The sequence below is a fragment of the Myotis nattereri genome, assembly GCF_964212035.1.
Source record: "Myotis nattereri genome assembly, chromosome: 12".
In the NCBI taxonomy this organism is placed as follows: domain Eukaryota; kingdom Metazoa; phylum Chordata; class Mammalia; order Chiroptera; family Vespertilionidae; genus Myotis; species Myotis nattereri.
Window position 1 is genome coordinate 67,011,584 of NC_138087.1, and position 16,276 is coordinate 67,027,859.

At 40.8% G+C, this 16,276-nt stretch overlaps 1 protein-coding gene across 1 annotated transcript in view; it reads right to left on the bottom strand.

Annotated features, from left to right (window-relative positions):
* The window catches only part of MRRF (mitochondrial ribosome recycling factor), a 43,016-nt gene that overhangs the window by 26,221 nt on the left and 519 nt on the right, over positions 1–16,276 (bottom strand). The window contains exons 2-4 of the mRNA XM_081103282.1: positions 12,470–12,666; positions 10,217–10,372; positions 5,808–5,926 (exon numbers count right to left, since the gene is read on the bottom strand). Coding sequence (XP_080959408.1) covers positions 5,808–5,926; positions 10,217–10,372; positions 12,470–12,653 — 459 coding nt within the window. The 5' untranslated portion in view covers positions 12,654–12,666. The remainder of the gene's footprint in view (positions 1–5,807; positions 5,927–10,216; positions 10,373–12,469; positions 12,667–16,276) is intronic.

Here is a 16,276-nt window from a genome sequence, read left to right on the forward strand (position 1 = left end):
TACACACACAGCTACCTCACTCATGCTTTGGAATGAGCAATGGCTCCCTGTGGGTGTGTGCTCCAGGAAAGAGAGAATGGATTACTGGCTGCAAGCATGGACTTTGGAGTCATAAAGAGCTCAGTTCAAATCCCAGCTCTGCTTACCATGTGACCCTGGGCAACAAGCCTGACCTCTTGGGCCTCCATTCCGTAACCTGAGACCACATGGTACATACACCTCAGAGAGGACTGAATGAGGTCGCGTGAGCAATGCATCTTGCTCTGTAACTGGCCCACAGTAACACCTAGGGGAGTTATTACATACATTAAAAATATAGAGGTAAGAATGCACAAAACCCCCAAACAAGGCTGAGCGTATGTCATCACGTAGCTTATGCACTGCTGTCCTGCCTGTCACCCTCCCTGTCATCCTCCAGGGTCTTCTCTGACACAGTCCGGTTAACGGGCCAGGTGGCGCACTGGTACTCTGATTTCCCAAAGCGCCTCACCTCAAGCAACAATATAGCCACATCTGGCATGCAATCCTAAAAGGTAAAAGACAGCAGTGTGGAAGAGAGATGCTTTCATTGGCATGACAGTGTGAAATTCATGAAAATGAGGCCTCTGATATTTTTCAAAGAATTTTAGTTTTGACCAGAGCCAATCCACATCACTTGGATTCACAGGACCAATTCTCGACCTGGAGTTCCTCCCTCGACTTCTGGTTCAAAAGAATGGGGTTTGTGTCACACCTACTTGATTTTTCCAGGGTTTGCTTTGGTTTTGAAAACTTACCTATTTTATTTTTAAATGGCTTTAATTCTACAGAGACATGAGGGGTAATCATAGGTGAAAAGATAAACCAGAACTTTCACATCAGATGAATCATTTCCATGGGAGGCTGTACACAGAATCTAATAGTGTGGCTACTGCTTAAAACAGTACATTTTCTTTTTTAAAGAATACATTTTTATTGAAACATCAATAAAGGAAGGTAGAGGGAGAGACAGAAACATCAATGATGAGAGAGAATCACTGATTGGCTGACTCCTGCACTCCCCCAATAGGATCGAGCCTGCAACCCGGGCCTGTGCCCTGACCAGGAATTGAACTGTGACCTTCTGGTTCATAGGTAGATTCTCATCCACTGAGCCATGCCGACCGGGCTAAAACAGTAAATTCTTAAAATGGTACCTGTGGCCACAGACTATTGGAGCTGGAAGGGACTGTGACAGCCAAGTACAGTCCCTTCCTCTTGTATATAGGACCTGTTGGATAAAGTCACATCCCTAAGCATATATGGTCTTCCAGAGAGCCGAGAGCTGTACAGTGAGGACCTTACCCATCACACTTCCACTTACTGGCAGAGTTAAGAGGAGACAGTAGGCTCCACAACTCTCAGTCCAGTGATGCTATTCTGTCCATATTTTCTTCCAGATCCCCTAGCTTAAGTATTTAGTAGCACAGGGGATTTGACTTTTTTTTAAGTAGCCCAAAAATAATTTGCTGGTGTTTTAAGGGTATCTAGCTCCTTTAAGGGTATCTTAAGATAAAGGTAAATAGAAGAGCTAGATAAAGAAATAAAATATCCCTCTGCAACAGAACAGCCATTTTCTTTTTCTTTTTTAATCTTTAATTTCTTTATTGGTTAAGGTATTACAAATGTGTCCTCATCCCCCCCCCCCCATTAACCCCCAACCTCCCCCCCTCCCCCACCACCACTCATGTTCTCATCCCCCTGTTGTCCATGTCCATTGGTTTGGCTTATATGCATGCATACAAGTCCTTTGGTTGATGTCTTCCCCTTACCCCCACCCTCCCCTACTTTCCCTCTGGGGATTGGTAGTCTGATCGCTGTTTCTCTGTAATAAAATGACACAGATTTTCTACAGTTAACAATAAAGGGAGAATCTCCACTTTGAAGAGGTAGCCTGATCTCAAGTCTCCCAATCCTTTTCTGATGCTTCTCAATGAATGACTGACAACTCACTGTGGTAACATCCTACCACCAGCCCCTCCCTTTCACAGTAGGACCCCAGTGTTTCCACACAACCTTCCCCAGTCAGCACCAGAGCACCTACAGCTGATACCCAGATGGACAGTCATTATGTCTCAATAGCTACATCTTCCCAGTACAAGGCTCAGTGCCAGGCACATGGCAAGTGCTCAGTAAAAGCTTGTTGCATGACTATATTAATAAACTGACTCAGATCTATTAGACAAACTCATCTCCTTACTTTTACTTCTTATATATAACTCCCCCAAATCCTTATTTTGTACTTTACTTGTTCTGTGTCCTTTCATATGCAGAAAAAATGCAAATCAGGTTTCATTTTGAAAAGAAACCTACCAGAAGAGGTAGTTCTAAAACATTCTAAATATGTATATTTTGGTTTGATGTGGTAGGATGCAGAAACTCAGGGAATTACAGTCATTTTCCCAACATGACTTCTGAACTACTCAGGGCTCAGATGAAAAGGAATATATTTCTATCGCATTTCCATCTTTTATCTTAGCCTTTGTCCCCTCACTGGAGGGATGCTCACCAGTACCCCAAGGCAAACAGAAAGTTCTCAAATGGCAACACTGACCAAATGATTGTGGCTGCTTAGAGAACTCTGGAGAGAGAGATCACAGATCCCATCTGGGCCCAGGCAGGAAGGAGTGCTGTCATCAATTAGCAAAGACTGCTATTGCCATTCTTAAGTTCATCTATGCTAAAGGACAAGAGATGATAAAACTTTTTTGGACAGGTCAAGTCCTTAACCCTTTGGGTTCAAGTCAACTTTGTTAGTGCCATTTCAGTGACTGGCCTTCCATTTCCTTTATATCCCAAAGAGTCCCTAGAATGTAAGGTCTATGAAAGCAGGAACCTTGTCTGTTTTTATCATCAGGGAATTAATTCCAGCACCTCAACTAAAACTTAATATCTTACAGGAACTCAAAAAGTATTTGTTGAATTAATGAATGAATGGTTAAAGGAGCACAGGCTTTAGTGCCAAACAGATCTATGTTCAAATCTTGGTTCTGTCACAACGGTGTGAACCTCAGGGAGATATTGTACTTCTCGGAACCTCCGTTTTCTCATCTATAAAATGGAACATATAATGCTTAATTTTAGAGAGTACCTAGAAACAAAACATGATCACGTAAAAACAAAACATGAGAAAGTAGTGCCCGGCAACACAGTAGACACTCAATACACACTGGCTTTCTTCCTTCCACAAGGGAAATAATGGCGCCTACAGACTTTTTTTTTTCCATTTGCTTTTTCAAATCATGCTTTGGTTTTTTACTCCCTTCTTTTCTTTCCCATCATTAACTCTAGCTGCAGGCAAGTTTATGGAAAGCAGCAACTATGTGTATCATTTATCAAGCAGGACACATGTTAAACAAATGCAACACAGTTTTCTGTCTTCAATGCATGTGAAAGGATTATGCATGTAAATCTGCATCGTGTCACTACAGCATGACACAGAAAAGCACAGGTTTGGAAAGAAAACCAACCGCATGTGAAACAGAAAGGAATTACATAAACACAGAGAGGATTAGCTCAGCATTTTGAAGCTATGAACCTGGGTACTCAATGGACAGCTTCTAAAGTGAAGGAAGGAAATGTTTAGTTAAGACTATTTGTTTAATATATACACCAGATGAGATAAAGGAATTCAAAAGACAATGTAACTCACACTTCCTCATTCTGTCCTTGTAACGAACCTCTTGACTGAGATGCTTGTAAAAGTTTTTTGTGGGGTTTTTTTCTCCTTTAAAACCCACAGAATTTCAACTTGGAAGGCAGAGATGCTTTGGTTGAAAAATGAAGATATACTCTAACTTCCTAAGAAAAAAATTAAGCTATTAATACCTCCTCCTACCTCATAAGATGCACTGGTGGCCAATCACACTTCTTCTGTGAATGCCATTCGCCATTTAATAACAGAAGTGGCTGGCTCTGAAAAGCAATCTGCCTGATGAGGTCTTCAAGCTGTGTAATTAGGAGGCTATTCCCTAAATTGGCCTGCAGTGCCAATGGGATTAGGTGAACCAGGCGGAGAGGCCTCAGCAGTTCAGAGGGGGCCACGAAGGGTAAGAGTTGACTGTTCCCTTTTAGTCCATTTCTCAGCTCCTCAGTAACAGCAGGATTGAGAGCCTCCCTTCCATCAACCTAATAACAAGTATTCATCCATTTGTGGAAAATTTACTGAGTGCTTCCATGTATGTGCCAGGCACCGTTTTAGGTGCTCAACACAATGAGTAAGTTAGATATGATTCCTGCATTCCAAGCTTACAATCTAGTGAAAGTGAGGTGGAAAATAAAGATATAATTATTAATAATGATAAGTGCAATAAAGAAAAAGAACCGTGGTCTATAAGAGAGCTTAGTGTGGAGGAGTGGTTTAGATTGGGTAGATTAGGGAAGGCTTCCCTGAGAAAGTGACATTTAATCTGTGACCCAACCAATGTCACCCCAATAAATAAAATGGATATATATATATAAGTATATATAGCGATATAGATATAGATATAGAGGTATAGCAATTAGCCAATCAACAGTGTTCCAAGCAAAGGGCAGAGCCCTTGCAAAGCCCTGAGGATGCAAAGGGTATGGTGTGTTTGAGGAACTGAAAGATGAATTTAGCTAGAGAGGTGTGTAAGGATGTCAGTAGCACAAGACTGGAGACACTGGGAGACACAGGCAGGGGCACATCATGCAAAGCATTCTAAGCCACAGTAATCTTTTTCTTTGATACTACTTGAAGCCATTAATAAATGTAAAGCATGGGAATAACATAATCCAATGTATATTTTTCAAAGTTCGCTCTGGCTGCAGTATGGAGAAGGGAATGGGGGAGTAAGGAATTCAAAAGACACATGGTCTGAACGTGTTCACAGCAAGGGCTTTTTTCTTACTCCTATCTCTAATCCAGTCTGCCAAATCTAGCATGTTCACCTTTGGTCTATGTCTTTGGGACAGACACACTGAAACAGACCATTGGAACAGGAAGGGACTTGAGCGTCCTTCACCTCACATTAACAACAAATGAGGAAATGGCAGCCCAGGGAGTGGAGCAAGGTCAAACAGCCAGCTAGCAACGGAGATGGGGCCAGGTTCCAGGTCCTCGAGGACTTCAAATCCAGGTCCATTCCCACGGGACCACTAAGAAGCCCCTTCTCTACCTCAAATTGACCTCCTATCACAGCCCCAAGGTGGCAGCAATAATGCAGCCCACCTTCCAGGCTGGGAAGCACTGTGCTCTGTGCAATACTCTGCAATGGTCAGTCTGGTGTGAACGGAATGTGACCTCCTGGAGGATCTGCTCAAACACTACTGCAGAGGTCACAAACTAGTGGCTCGTTGAAGTGGTTTTTTCTCACAATCTTAAAAAAAAAAAGTGAATTAGTTATCAATATTTAACAAGAATCTTATATAAAAATGTGGATTTTTGGCTTCTTCTGGAAATAAAAAATCGTAATACCTGGTAATGCTGATTGCCAGGCCTACGTTTCTGGGCAAAGGCTGCTCGCAGGGCACAGGCTCCCCAGTTTACCACAGTCCCCTCCAAGTTGGCCAAGCGCCAACCACTGCATCGCCACCATTGTTTTTCTTAGATGGGGCCTGCTGCAGCAGTCAAATTACTTGCCTGGCTTCTATAGTGTTTAGCAGAAAAGGAACTTAGAGACAGGAAAGAGCTTTTCCTTCTCCCTCCATTATGCCTTCTCTCTTGTTTCATCCCAAGCTGGAGGGAATGCTTCTGCTGCCTTGACCCAGCCTCCTCCTTCCAAAAGACAGCATGAATAAGGACCCTGTGAGCCAGGCCACCTTACCTCTGGGAAGCTGGCCATATTCACCAAGATCAGCTGTGGCGACTTCATGGAGATCTCGCCAATCTGGTTTAAAGCAAGCTTCCCATCAGCAGTTACCACAGTGATATGATCAAGGGAACCTAAAAAAATAAATAAAAAATTATAGGGTCTTAGAATTCAGAAAGACCTTAGAAGCCCCACACCTAAGTCCCTATCTACTTCAGATTCAACTAATGTTCTGGGTCCCTTATCAATGTGGCAAGACCATTCCAGGGGCTTTCACAGGAACAGCAGTGGCCCGTGATGGGAAAAGCTTCGACATACTGAGAAAACGAGGCTGGAATTCCTACCAGCAACTAGGGTGGCCAGCCATCCCGGTGTGCCTGGGCCTAACAGGTTTCCTGTGACACAGGACTTTCAGAGCTAAAACTGGAAAGAGTTGGTCACCGCTCCAGCAGCTTTGCCATTTACTAACCATGAAACCTCAGGCAAGTTACTTATCTTCTCTATACCTTGGTGTCCAACTCAGTGAAACAATAACTTAGAGGATCAAAGTGAGGTTTATAGCTAAATACAAACCATCAAGTGTGTAAGCACCACAAAATAAGCACATAGAGAGGATACCTCTTATTAACCCTTAGCTCTTAGAACTACTCTGTAGCACTGTATTACGATCTCCACTTTACACAGAGAAAAATGAGACTTGGGAGCTAACAAAAAATACTCAAGAGCCAAGCTTCTGAAGGCTTGGGGTGGAGTGGGGTGGGGGCTGGGTGGAAGGGAAGAGGGGAGAAAATAGGGGACGTCTGTAATAATGTCAACACAATAAGAACAAAAAAAAAAAACCTTAAAAAAAAAAAGCCAAGCCTCAAACTCAGGTATGCTAAATTCTGATTCCAGTCAGGGTTCTTCCCCTTTTACCAGTAGAACTCAAATGCATCAGAATCACCAGGGAGTTTTTTCATTTAGATTCCTGGGCCGCACCCCAGCGATCCCAATTCTATAAGGGATTGGGAGTCTGTGATTTAGGGGAAGCCTATAATTTTTTTAAGATCACCACATGAATCTGACATGCAGCCATGTTTGAAACCCTTTTCTTATACCACCCACCTTGATTTTGGTACTTAGATCCTCTTTAGAAAAAAAACCAAACATACACCAGCTATTAACACTTAACTGTTACCCTGGATCTGATCTTATTCCACATCTGAATTCTAGAAAACCCTGGGCAAAATTTTCAGAAACCCAATAGGCAAGCAAATAAAGTCATGGTTACAGATAGAAAAGGGGCATTATTTAAAATCCCTAGTTCCCCATTCAAATGAGAACTGGAGTGGGGGGGGGGACCATACTATTAACAGTAAGAACCCCTCATATAGACACAAAGAGAAAGGGGTGGGTAGGAAGGGGTCTTTTAAACAATGGGGAATTGTTAGAATAATGTAGTACCACACTATGGCCCAAAGATCTAAGTAGAAGTACTCAACCATATTGAATATCACCACAAAGAGAAGGTGGTTGATACCATTGGCTTTAATCCAGAAAAGCTCAAGAGGTATAATAGCAAAAGTTTCCTTGATTCTGAAGACAAATGTCCTGGGTTCAAATACTAACTCTGCCACCTCATGATTGTGTGACCCTGGGAAGATCCTTCAACCTTTTTTGTGTCTGTGTCCTGATCTCTAAATGGGGCATAAAAATTGTACTTATCTCAGAGGGTTGCTTGAGGATTAAATGAAAGAGTTTACAGAAAGCACTTATAACTGTGTTCTGGCATATATAAGTGCCTCATAAATGATAACTATTATTATTACTTCTTGACTTTCCTATATTTTACCCAAACTAATCTATTTATAATATCTCTAGTACAATCTTTCTTGCCTCAAGACATTTAGCATATAGTTTTCCTTGTCTGTTCAGATAACTCCTGATCATTCTTTAACACTCAGTTATAATAGCTTCTTTTAAAATATATATATATATACACACATATTTATATATATACATGTATGTGTGTGTATATATATATATATATATAATTTTTTTATTTCAGAGAGGAAGGGAGAGGGAGAGAGAGAAACATCAATGATTAGAGAGAATCATTAATTGGCTGCCTCCTGCACATCCCCCATTGGGGACTGAGCCCGCAACCCAGGCATTGCCCTGACCAGGAATCGAACTGTGACCTCTAGCAGTTTCTAACCTCAGAAGTCTTATCTGACCTCCTAAACTGTATTACAAACCCCCTCATGAGTTCCCAAACATCTTATGCATCTACAATAATGATAGCCAATATTTGTTGAACACTTCCTATGAGCAAGAAATTGTGCTAAAAGTGTCTATAATTGATTTGTTTTTATTATCACAATAACCCTGAGATAGTTCCACCATTTCACAGATGAGGAAATGGAGGCACAGAGAGTAACTCGCTCGAAGTCACAAGAGCTCTTAACAACGGAGCTTGAATTCAAACCCAGGACTGACCAACTCCTAGCTAAGGTCTTCACTCTGCTTTACTATAATTTTACACATTTTGGATTAAGTGTGTTCCTTCGAATTAGGGCTCTGGGAAGGTGGTGAGAATGTCTTTTCTCTATCTACAGCACCTATTAATCAGCACAAAACAAGTGCTCAGTAATGCTTTGATGAATAAATGAATGTATACATGCATGGATGAACGAGAGAGAGCAAGAATGGACAAATGAATAAACCCGTATCTTAGACAACTATTAAAAACAATCAACTACCTTGAAGATAGAAACTGTTGGTAGACAGATGAAGGTGTAAGAAGAAAAGTGCCTGCTGGTTCAGATAGTAATGAAAGATGATATAGAAGGATCTAGCCAAAAAAAAAAAAAAAAGAAGACTGGCTACGTTCAGCCTGTTTCATCCAGTCTCTTCATGGCCCCAAGTTCTACGTAGAGCGTTACACAAACATAACCATAAAGAGAAAGAAGCAAAGAGGAAATACCAACGGGAGGCCTTTTGAAAATGGATCTTAATTCAGCCTTCCTGGTTTGCCTGAGATCCTCTGCCACAGGAGTCCCAACATGGGCTTTCCCAGTATGCAGCGTGGTGTTCCCATTCCCTAAATCCATATCGACTTAATGTATCAAATCCTTTTCCCTCAATCTGTCCCCAGCGAGAATCTCCCTTAGCCTCATTCCTGCCCCTCATTTTCTCAGAGGTTAACTTTTAACAAATTACACTCCCAACCTCTTTCCAGGCCATCATCTTTTTAAGTTCAACAAGAGTGGAGCTTGCTAACTAATTTTAAGTATCACATTTCTCCCTGAGCTCCTCTCAAACTACTCTCTGGTTTCGGCTACAGAATGTTAACAGGCCAGAAAGCACAGGGGAAACAAAGCACTTTATCAGTTTCATACCTAAAATAATAAGCAAGTTTAAAATAAACAGTTGGGAGAGACTGAATGGCACGCTCTACTGTCAGCAAAAGCAGAATGCCCCAGTCTAAAGGTTGACAAATGACGGAATGGTCTTCTGGTTTCACACTGGATCTTGTCGCTTAACTCAGGATGTTTCTGCTGGTGTTTATAAATGGAGCTGTGTATTTTTCACTTGGTTTTATTAAGAACAAGCTCATGAAATATTTTCTAGTTTCCTTACTATCCAAACCAAGATGCGAGTGGGAACTGCCCAAGCTCCCACAGATATCTTCAGAGGGGGTCCCAGGCTTGACTCTAGATGATGACAATTTCCAAAAGGCCAATTTTACAGCAATTGGATTTTTCCTGCCTGCCTGCCTGCCTGCCTGCACCATTAGCTGACAACTCACTTCTTCCATCACATCTGCAAACAGTTCGCCTAGACAGTTCTGACATTTCCCACTTAGAAAAGCCACTTTCAGGAAGTTATTAACCCAAACGTAATCTTCCTGGTCAAACACGGGGGTACAGAAATGCCTCAGGTGGGCAGGTTTGCCGCCAGTTGGTTCCCAGTAAGGGATAAGAACGGCCAAACAGGACAAATTGGAAAAAGTCAGACCAAAGATGTCAGCTACTATGAGACTAAATACCTAGAAGCATATATAGTTGTTTATTATTATCATAATAAAACTCCCAATTTTTTAAGAGTACCATGAGAGCCAAGAGCATGCCTGTTTTATTCACCACCGTGTACCAGTACAATGCCTGGTTCGTAGTAGACAAATATTTGCTGAATGGATAAATAAATGTTAATGACGTGCCAGTCACTGTGTCGGAACCATTACATATGTTACCTCACTATTTTCATATGCACCCCAAAGCTATAAGGTAGGAATGAGACAAGGAAACAGAGGAACAGAAAAGTATAGTAACTGCCCATGGTCGCCAATTAGTAAATCTCGAAGCTGGAACGAAAACGCAGCTCTGCCAAAACCACGATCTTTCCCCCACGCCCTTCTCCAAAACACTGGTCCAGTCACTAACCTGGTGAGGTCCTTATATTGACAGTCTTATTGAAATTATCCTTGAGTGCTTCCATCACAGACTTCATTTCTTCTTCCACCTCTTCCAAGTTGATTATATCCACCACCAAGGCAGTGTTAAGATTCACTCTGGTTTGGGACTGTCCTTTTCCTTTGGCTAAAAGGTCAACATTCAATGAATAAAAAGAACAGCAGACAATAAACAGAGACAATAAACAATCAGTGAAGAAGTGCCTACTATGTGCAGGGCAAAATTCCAAGTGCTAGAAAATTACAGAACATTATCACTGCCCTATAAAAAAAATGTCTACATTTACTGAGAGTCTACTAGAGAGCATGGTGCTAAAAGCACTTTCTCAGACACTACTGAAGGCACAGACTTTATACAGAGATACCCCAGGTGAAAATCCTGGCTATAATGCAAGCTAGCCTTATGGCCTTGGGCATGTTACTCTACTTTTCTGAGCACCAGGTTCCTTATCTGTAAAACGGATAATATCTATATTGCTAGGTTGCTACATGGATATAAATTAAGTAATTCAATACCTAAAAGAGTACTATCCACATGGCAGACACTCCATAAGTGAATTAATTCCTTGTTTTTTTTTGTTTTTTTGTTTTCAGAAAAATAAACAGAAGATGAGAAAGTTAAAATGACTTGCCTAATATTATAAGATCATGAAAGAGTAAAACCAAGATTTGGTCCCAGATCTTCCTAATTTTAAACCGATGAACTTTTCACTAAGCTGCCTGCATAAGGTCTAATTGGAGATACAGAAATATATTTATTAATTATAAAATAAATACTAAAACAAGGATATGCAAAGTACCTGATAGCTACCACCAACAAACAGAACAATAGTTCAGAAACATTTACCACCACCAATGGTAGTGACAATGGCTTATATTTTAGAAAACTGACAGCATTGGAAGCTAACTAAAGTTCTGTTTTATGTCTAAGCCATCATGGCAATTTTTCATACACATTCTGACCACTATGGTGAGTAATACAAATATTTTTGAAGGGTGAGGGACGGAGAAAAATAGAAAAATATTTAAATAATATCCTACAGTTATTTCTTAAATAATCAGTAAACACTTATTGAAATTCATTTACAACAAAGACTACTGAACATCTACATGAGCTAGATCCTGTGCTATTTGTATAGTGCTTATCTCACTTATGTACCTCATGTTTCCTCACTTGCAAAATGGTGAGACCTGTGCTTCACTGGATAATTATAATCCCTTCAAAGGATAATTATAAGGATTAAATTATTAAATGTAGGTGAATTTTTTTAAAATTTAATACAACATACAAATCAAAAGTTAATACTGTTGTCACTATTAAGAGGACATGAGTCTTCTATGCATTAATAATCTTTCAGTGACTTGTTAATTTTCCTATTAACAGAAAAGGGAGGGTTTGCATGAAACCATATAAGGAAAGTCAATGGAAAAAAAATATTTAGCAGCATATTTCTAGCACCATCCTTGGGAGTAGACTCCCCTGACCCACCACTTCAAATAGCAGGTCTGTTTGACAATTTTCTGTCACTCATTTATTCAACAAAATTTTTTGAAGCATACTATATGTCAAGCTCTGTTAGATGCTAACCAAGAAAAACATAGGCCCTCCCTTCATTGGGTCCAGCATGGAAGACATATAACAAACAATAATCGAACCTACAATGAATTAACTAATTAATGAGTACTGTGCTAAGTACATCAAAGGTAAAATAACAGTGCGCACGAGTGCACGTAACAAGGGACCTGACCCAGTGTAAGAGGTCAGGGAAGGCTTCCCTGAGGAAGTGACATTTAAGCTGAGATCTGGGGTATATCAAAGTCTCATTCCTGGATGACACAAACCATTAAGATCATCCATCTAAATCCATAGCTCTAATACCCTTTACCCAACAACCTTCTGGTTTTAATTTTACTTCCAACATAGATCTTACTATAAGGAGAAAAATGGGTTGATCCCTCCCTCAAGCATTATACCTTTAATTCTAAATTTAAAGAAAGAAATTAGGCATTTCTGAGCTATAGTAACATATGAGCAACATGATAATAAGAAAACAGGCCGTAGGTTCTCTATCACTGTGACCTTTTAAGCGAATCAATTGTATTATGTGAGAAACCATTTCCTCATGTGGCAAGGGGAGAAATTCAGTACGTCTCTGATGTCCTTCCAGCTATGATAATTCAAGGGCTAAATATAAGAAAGGGGGAGGAGGTCAGCTGCCTATACCTTTGGCTTTCTTGGTAGCAAAATGGCGGGTTGGCATAACTGCATAGGCCACGTCCTGCCCGTGGTCAGTTTGTCTTCCACTCACTGTCCTCAGCACAGCTTCCGGAACAGGCCTGGTCCAGGCTGCGAGAGAACTGCAAAAGGCAGGATGGCCCAAGCGGAAGCACCTTACACCCAAGGCCATGACTGAAGACAGTCTGTGTGAACATAAGACAAAAACAGACTCTATTACAACTTCAGAAAATAATCTGAATCAATTATCAAGCAACTCCTATAAACTGAGCTAGGTGTTAGGCAATTTAAGTACATTATCTGTAATCCTCCTCCCAACAGCCTCCACGGAAATATGATTAGCCCCATTTTACAGGACAAAGAAACTGAGGCTCACAGAGATTTAAGTAACTGGCCCAGTCTGTAAGACTCCAAATCCCCATGCACCAAATGCTTCTTAGTACACAAGAAACACAGAGCTAAGCAAACGATGCTAATTAAATCCTTATAAGAGGAAAGGCACTACTATAAAAAGGGAGGGCAGAGCGCTGGAAGAAAACTTTAAATAAGAAAACAATTTCAACAGGCATAAAATGACTGGAAAATTCACACGACAGCATTTAATTAAAATTTTCTTTGGTTCCTTATGCACTGATTACCAATTAGAATGCACTTTAATGTGAGTCTGAAGCATGGTTGAGGTTTGAGGTCTTCCATGTTATAGAATTAAAGCTCTGGAAAATGCCACCCTTTTCTGTGCTAACACAAGTTACACATTATACTTCTGAGGTCTTTGACTATGGAAAGATGCTAGAGTCTACAGCTACCTCTAGGATAAAACACAGTCCTAGCAAACTGACAAATGTGCTTCTGCCAAGAATCGGGCTATTACTCATCTAAAAATTAAGAACAATTAGCCTCAAATATCTGGAAGCTACTGTCTTTGAAAATCAGTCTCATACTGCACTAAAACGAAACAAAATTTCATCCTCAAATTTTGATGTAGTACAACAGCCTGAGTAAGAACATGGGTTTTGCAACCAGGAAGGCTTGGAACCCATTGCCAGCTCCATCACTCACTAAATGTCCCTGAACATCACTGCACCTTGATTTCCTCAGCTGTCAAATGGGGATATAGTTATCTTAGGGTTGGGAAGAATAAATGAGTTTGTGCAGATAAAACACTTGGCCCAGGGGTTAACAGACAGCTGGAGCCCCCAAAAGGGATATCTACTGATCGCTTTGACACTTTTCCTTTCAAAGACTTCCACGACACGGTCAGACACAATAAAGAAATCTTCAATGTCACTACTGATGTACTGGTAGCCCAGAGTCAGTCAGATCTGGATGTAAATTTTAACTTTGGGCAATTCACTCCATTTTTCTGGGTATAACTTTCCTCATCTGCAAAATGAGAAAAATATCCTGATCTTAAAATGAGATGGTGAATACATGTAAAACCTCTAAAACAGTGCCAGGAACACAGCTTAGTAAAAGCTATCATTATCATTATTTTTTAAAAGGGCAAATAGCTTCTCCTGATGGAATTTTTAAGAGCAAGAGATGCTAGGTGTCAGTGATCAGTGTGTGAAGTCAGTAAAAACAGATCTGGACAAAAAAACAACAACAAATGAATAGCATTTCCTCTTCTTTAATTATTATCAATAGTTACTATTAATTGAGGCCAGGCCTGGGTTGCTTGCTTTATCCATATTACGAGGATTTCACTTAATCCTTTTACTAATACCACAAAGAAAGTATAATAATCTCCATTTTACAGATGTAGAAACTGAGGCTCAAAGACATAGTCACTGTTTAAGGGCATGGAGCTAATAGCTCTGCCCTATGTCAGCCAAACTGTCCACAAAAGTTTGGCTCTAAGTGAGGTTTCTATATCTAGGTTTTTGCCTAATATAGCCAATGCCTAACCCACACTTACATCCAAATATGGCTGTATAATAATGTGTGTTTCTTGTTTTTTTAATCGACAAGGTCTCAATCTGGCTACTCCATTTAAGACAGGTTTCCTGGTGTTCCTGTTGCAGGTCATAATACCAATCCAGAAAGCAACAGGAAATCAAAATGGGTTAGAAATAAACAACCTTTGCCAGAAAACACAACACCCAAAAGCAGACCCAGTACACGTGAACCGGAAGCCAACTCTATAAATAAACCACATTGCTGAAATGCTTAAGGCGTAGGTTTTAATTGCACAGAAGTCAGGAAATTTCAAAGTGGAAGTTCAATAAAGGCAGTCCCTTGGACCCTTTACCTTAAGGATATGCATATTAACACTCAGTTCAGCACAGATGAAGTCAAGAAAAGCAACTATTATGGGAGCCCAAGTATTATCCAACAAAATTATCCTATACTCAGAAAAACTGTGGCAGGAAGCACGCTGTCTTGAACTAGAATATCAGCCCCCCCACCACCACTTACTAGCTGTATGACCTTGGGTAGACCATTTATCCTTTTTGAGCTATAGTCTATGGTACACCGCATCTTTATCGTGGTGGTATTAATGAGCCTCTATTAAGATAATTGTTAACACTAATAATGAAACAATAGCTACTACCTATATAGTGATAACTGTGTGCCAGAAACAGTTCTAAGTGCTCTACTGCATACATTAACTCATGTGAGCCTTTCTATAGAACCTACTTTAACAATATCAGTTAATATTTGTGTCGTTATTTGATCACTGTCTAATTCCTTCCATGCTCCTATAAGCACTATAAGGACTGGCCTATAGTTGTCTCGCTCACTGCTGTATCCCCAGAGCCTAGCACAGTCCCCGGACACAGAAGACACTGAATAAATGAGATGGATATATGAATGCAAGTCTAGAAAAATTAAGTCCTTGCCCAAGGTAACAATGCTGGCACCAGAATGAGAATCTAAACCTCAGACAGTAGCTCCTGAGCTCTACTTCCCAACACTGCTTCAATCACCTTCTCGTTTGCCAGATTTTCACCTTAGATAGCAAGGCATGTTTTCCTCTAAATTCGGGGCCATGTAAAGTTATGTATAGTACCTGACTATATACAGAAGCAAGTCCCTGGCACAGCCACAGGAGGGATAAGACACTTCCATAGGTGGAGGAGGAGCTTTTGCCTAAGACGTAGGAAGTCTGGATTACAATATTCCTCTCTCAGCATTCTCTGCCAAGCGTCCTCTTTAGATTCATAACCACCTTGTATCCAAAAAGCACTTGTGGCAGCTCCACGACTGACTTGTGGCTTGTAGCCTAGGTTTTGTTTTCCTCAACTACCTTTCCAATGATAAGACTCTCCCAGATTCTGAGAAATGCAATAGGATGTGGCGAAAGGAAAAAGGCACCAAACTTAGAGAAGACCCGGAAGCGAGTCTTGGTTCCAGCACTTACTAAGATGTGAGCTTAGATAGGTCAGACCCTCGGGACCTTCGTCTCATCTGTACCGTGTAGGTGATAATACCATTCGTGGAGCAAACGAGATAAGGGCTGCAGACGCACTTTGTAAACAGGGGAAAGCTGCTGAGATGACAACCGTCTTGCCACGGGACGGGACGGCACAGGGTAAGGGTTGAAAGTTGAGGCTTTGGGATTTAAGCTCCATTAATTACTAGCCACGTGACCCGGGTAAAGTTTTTCTTTTTTTCCTCTGCGATTCCGTTTCTTCATCATGGGAATAATGATATCTATACCCGTGGCATTGTTCTGGAAACTAGTATTCCTGCTAGGTGATGGGCTAGTAAATAGCGGCTACAATTTGGTAAGCGACTCCCCCGCCCCCCCCCCCCAACACACACACACATCAAACGCTCGAAGTTCCTAGC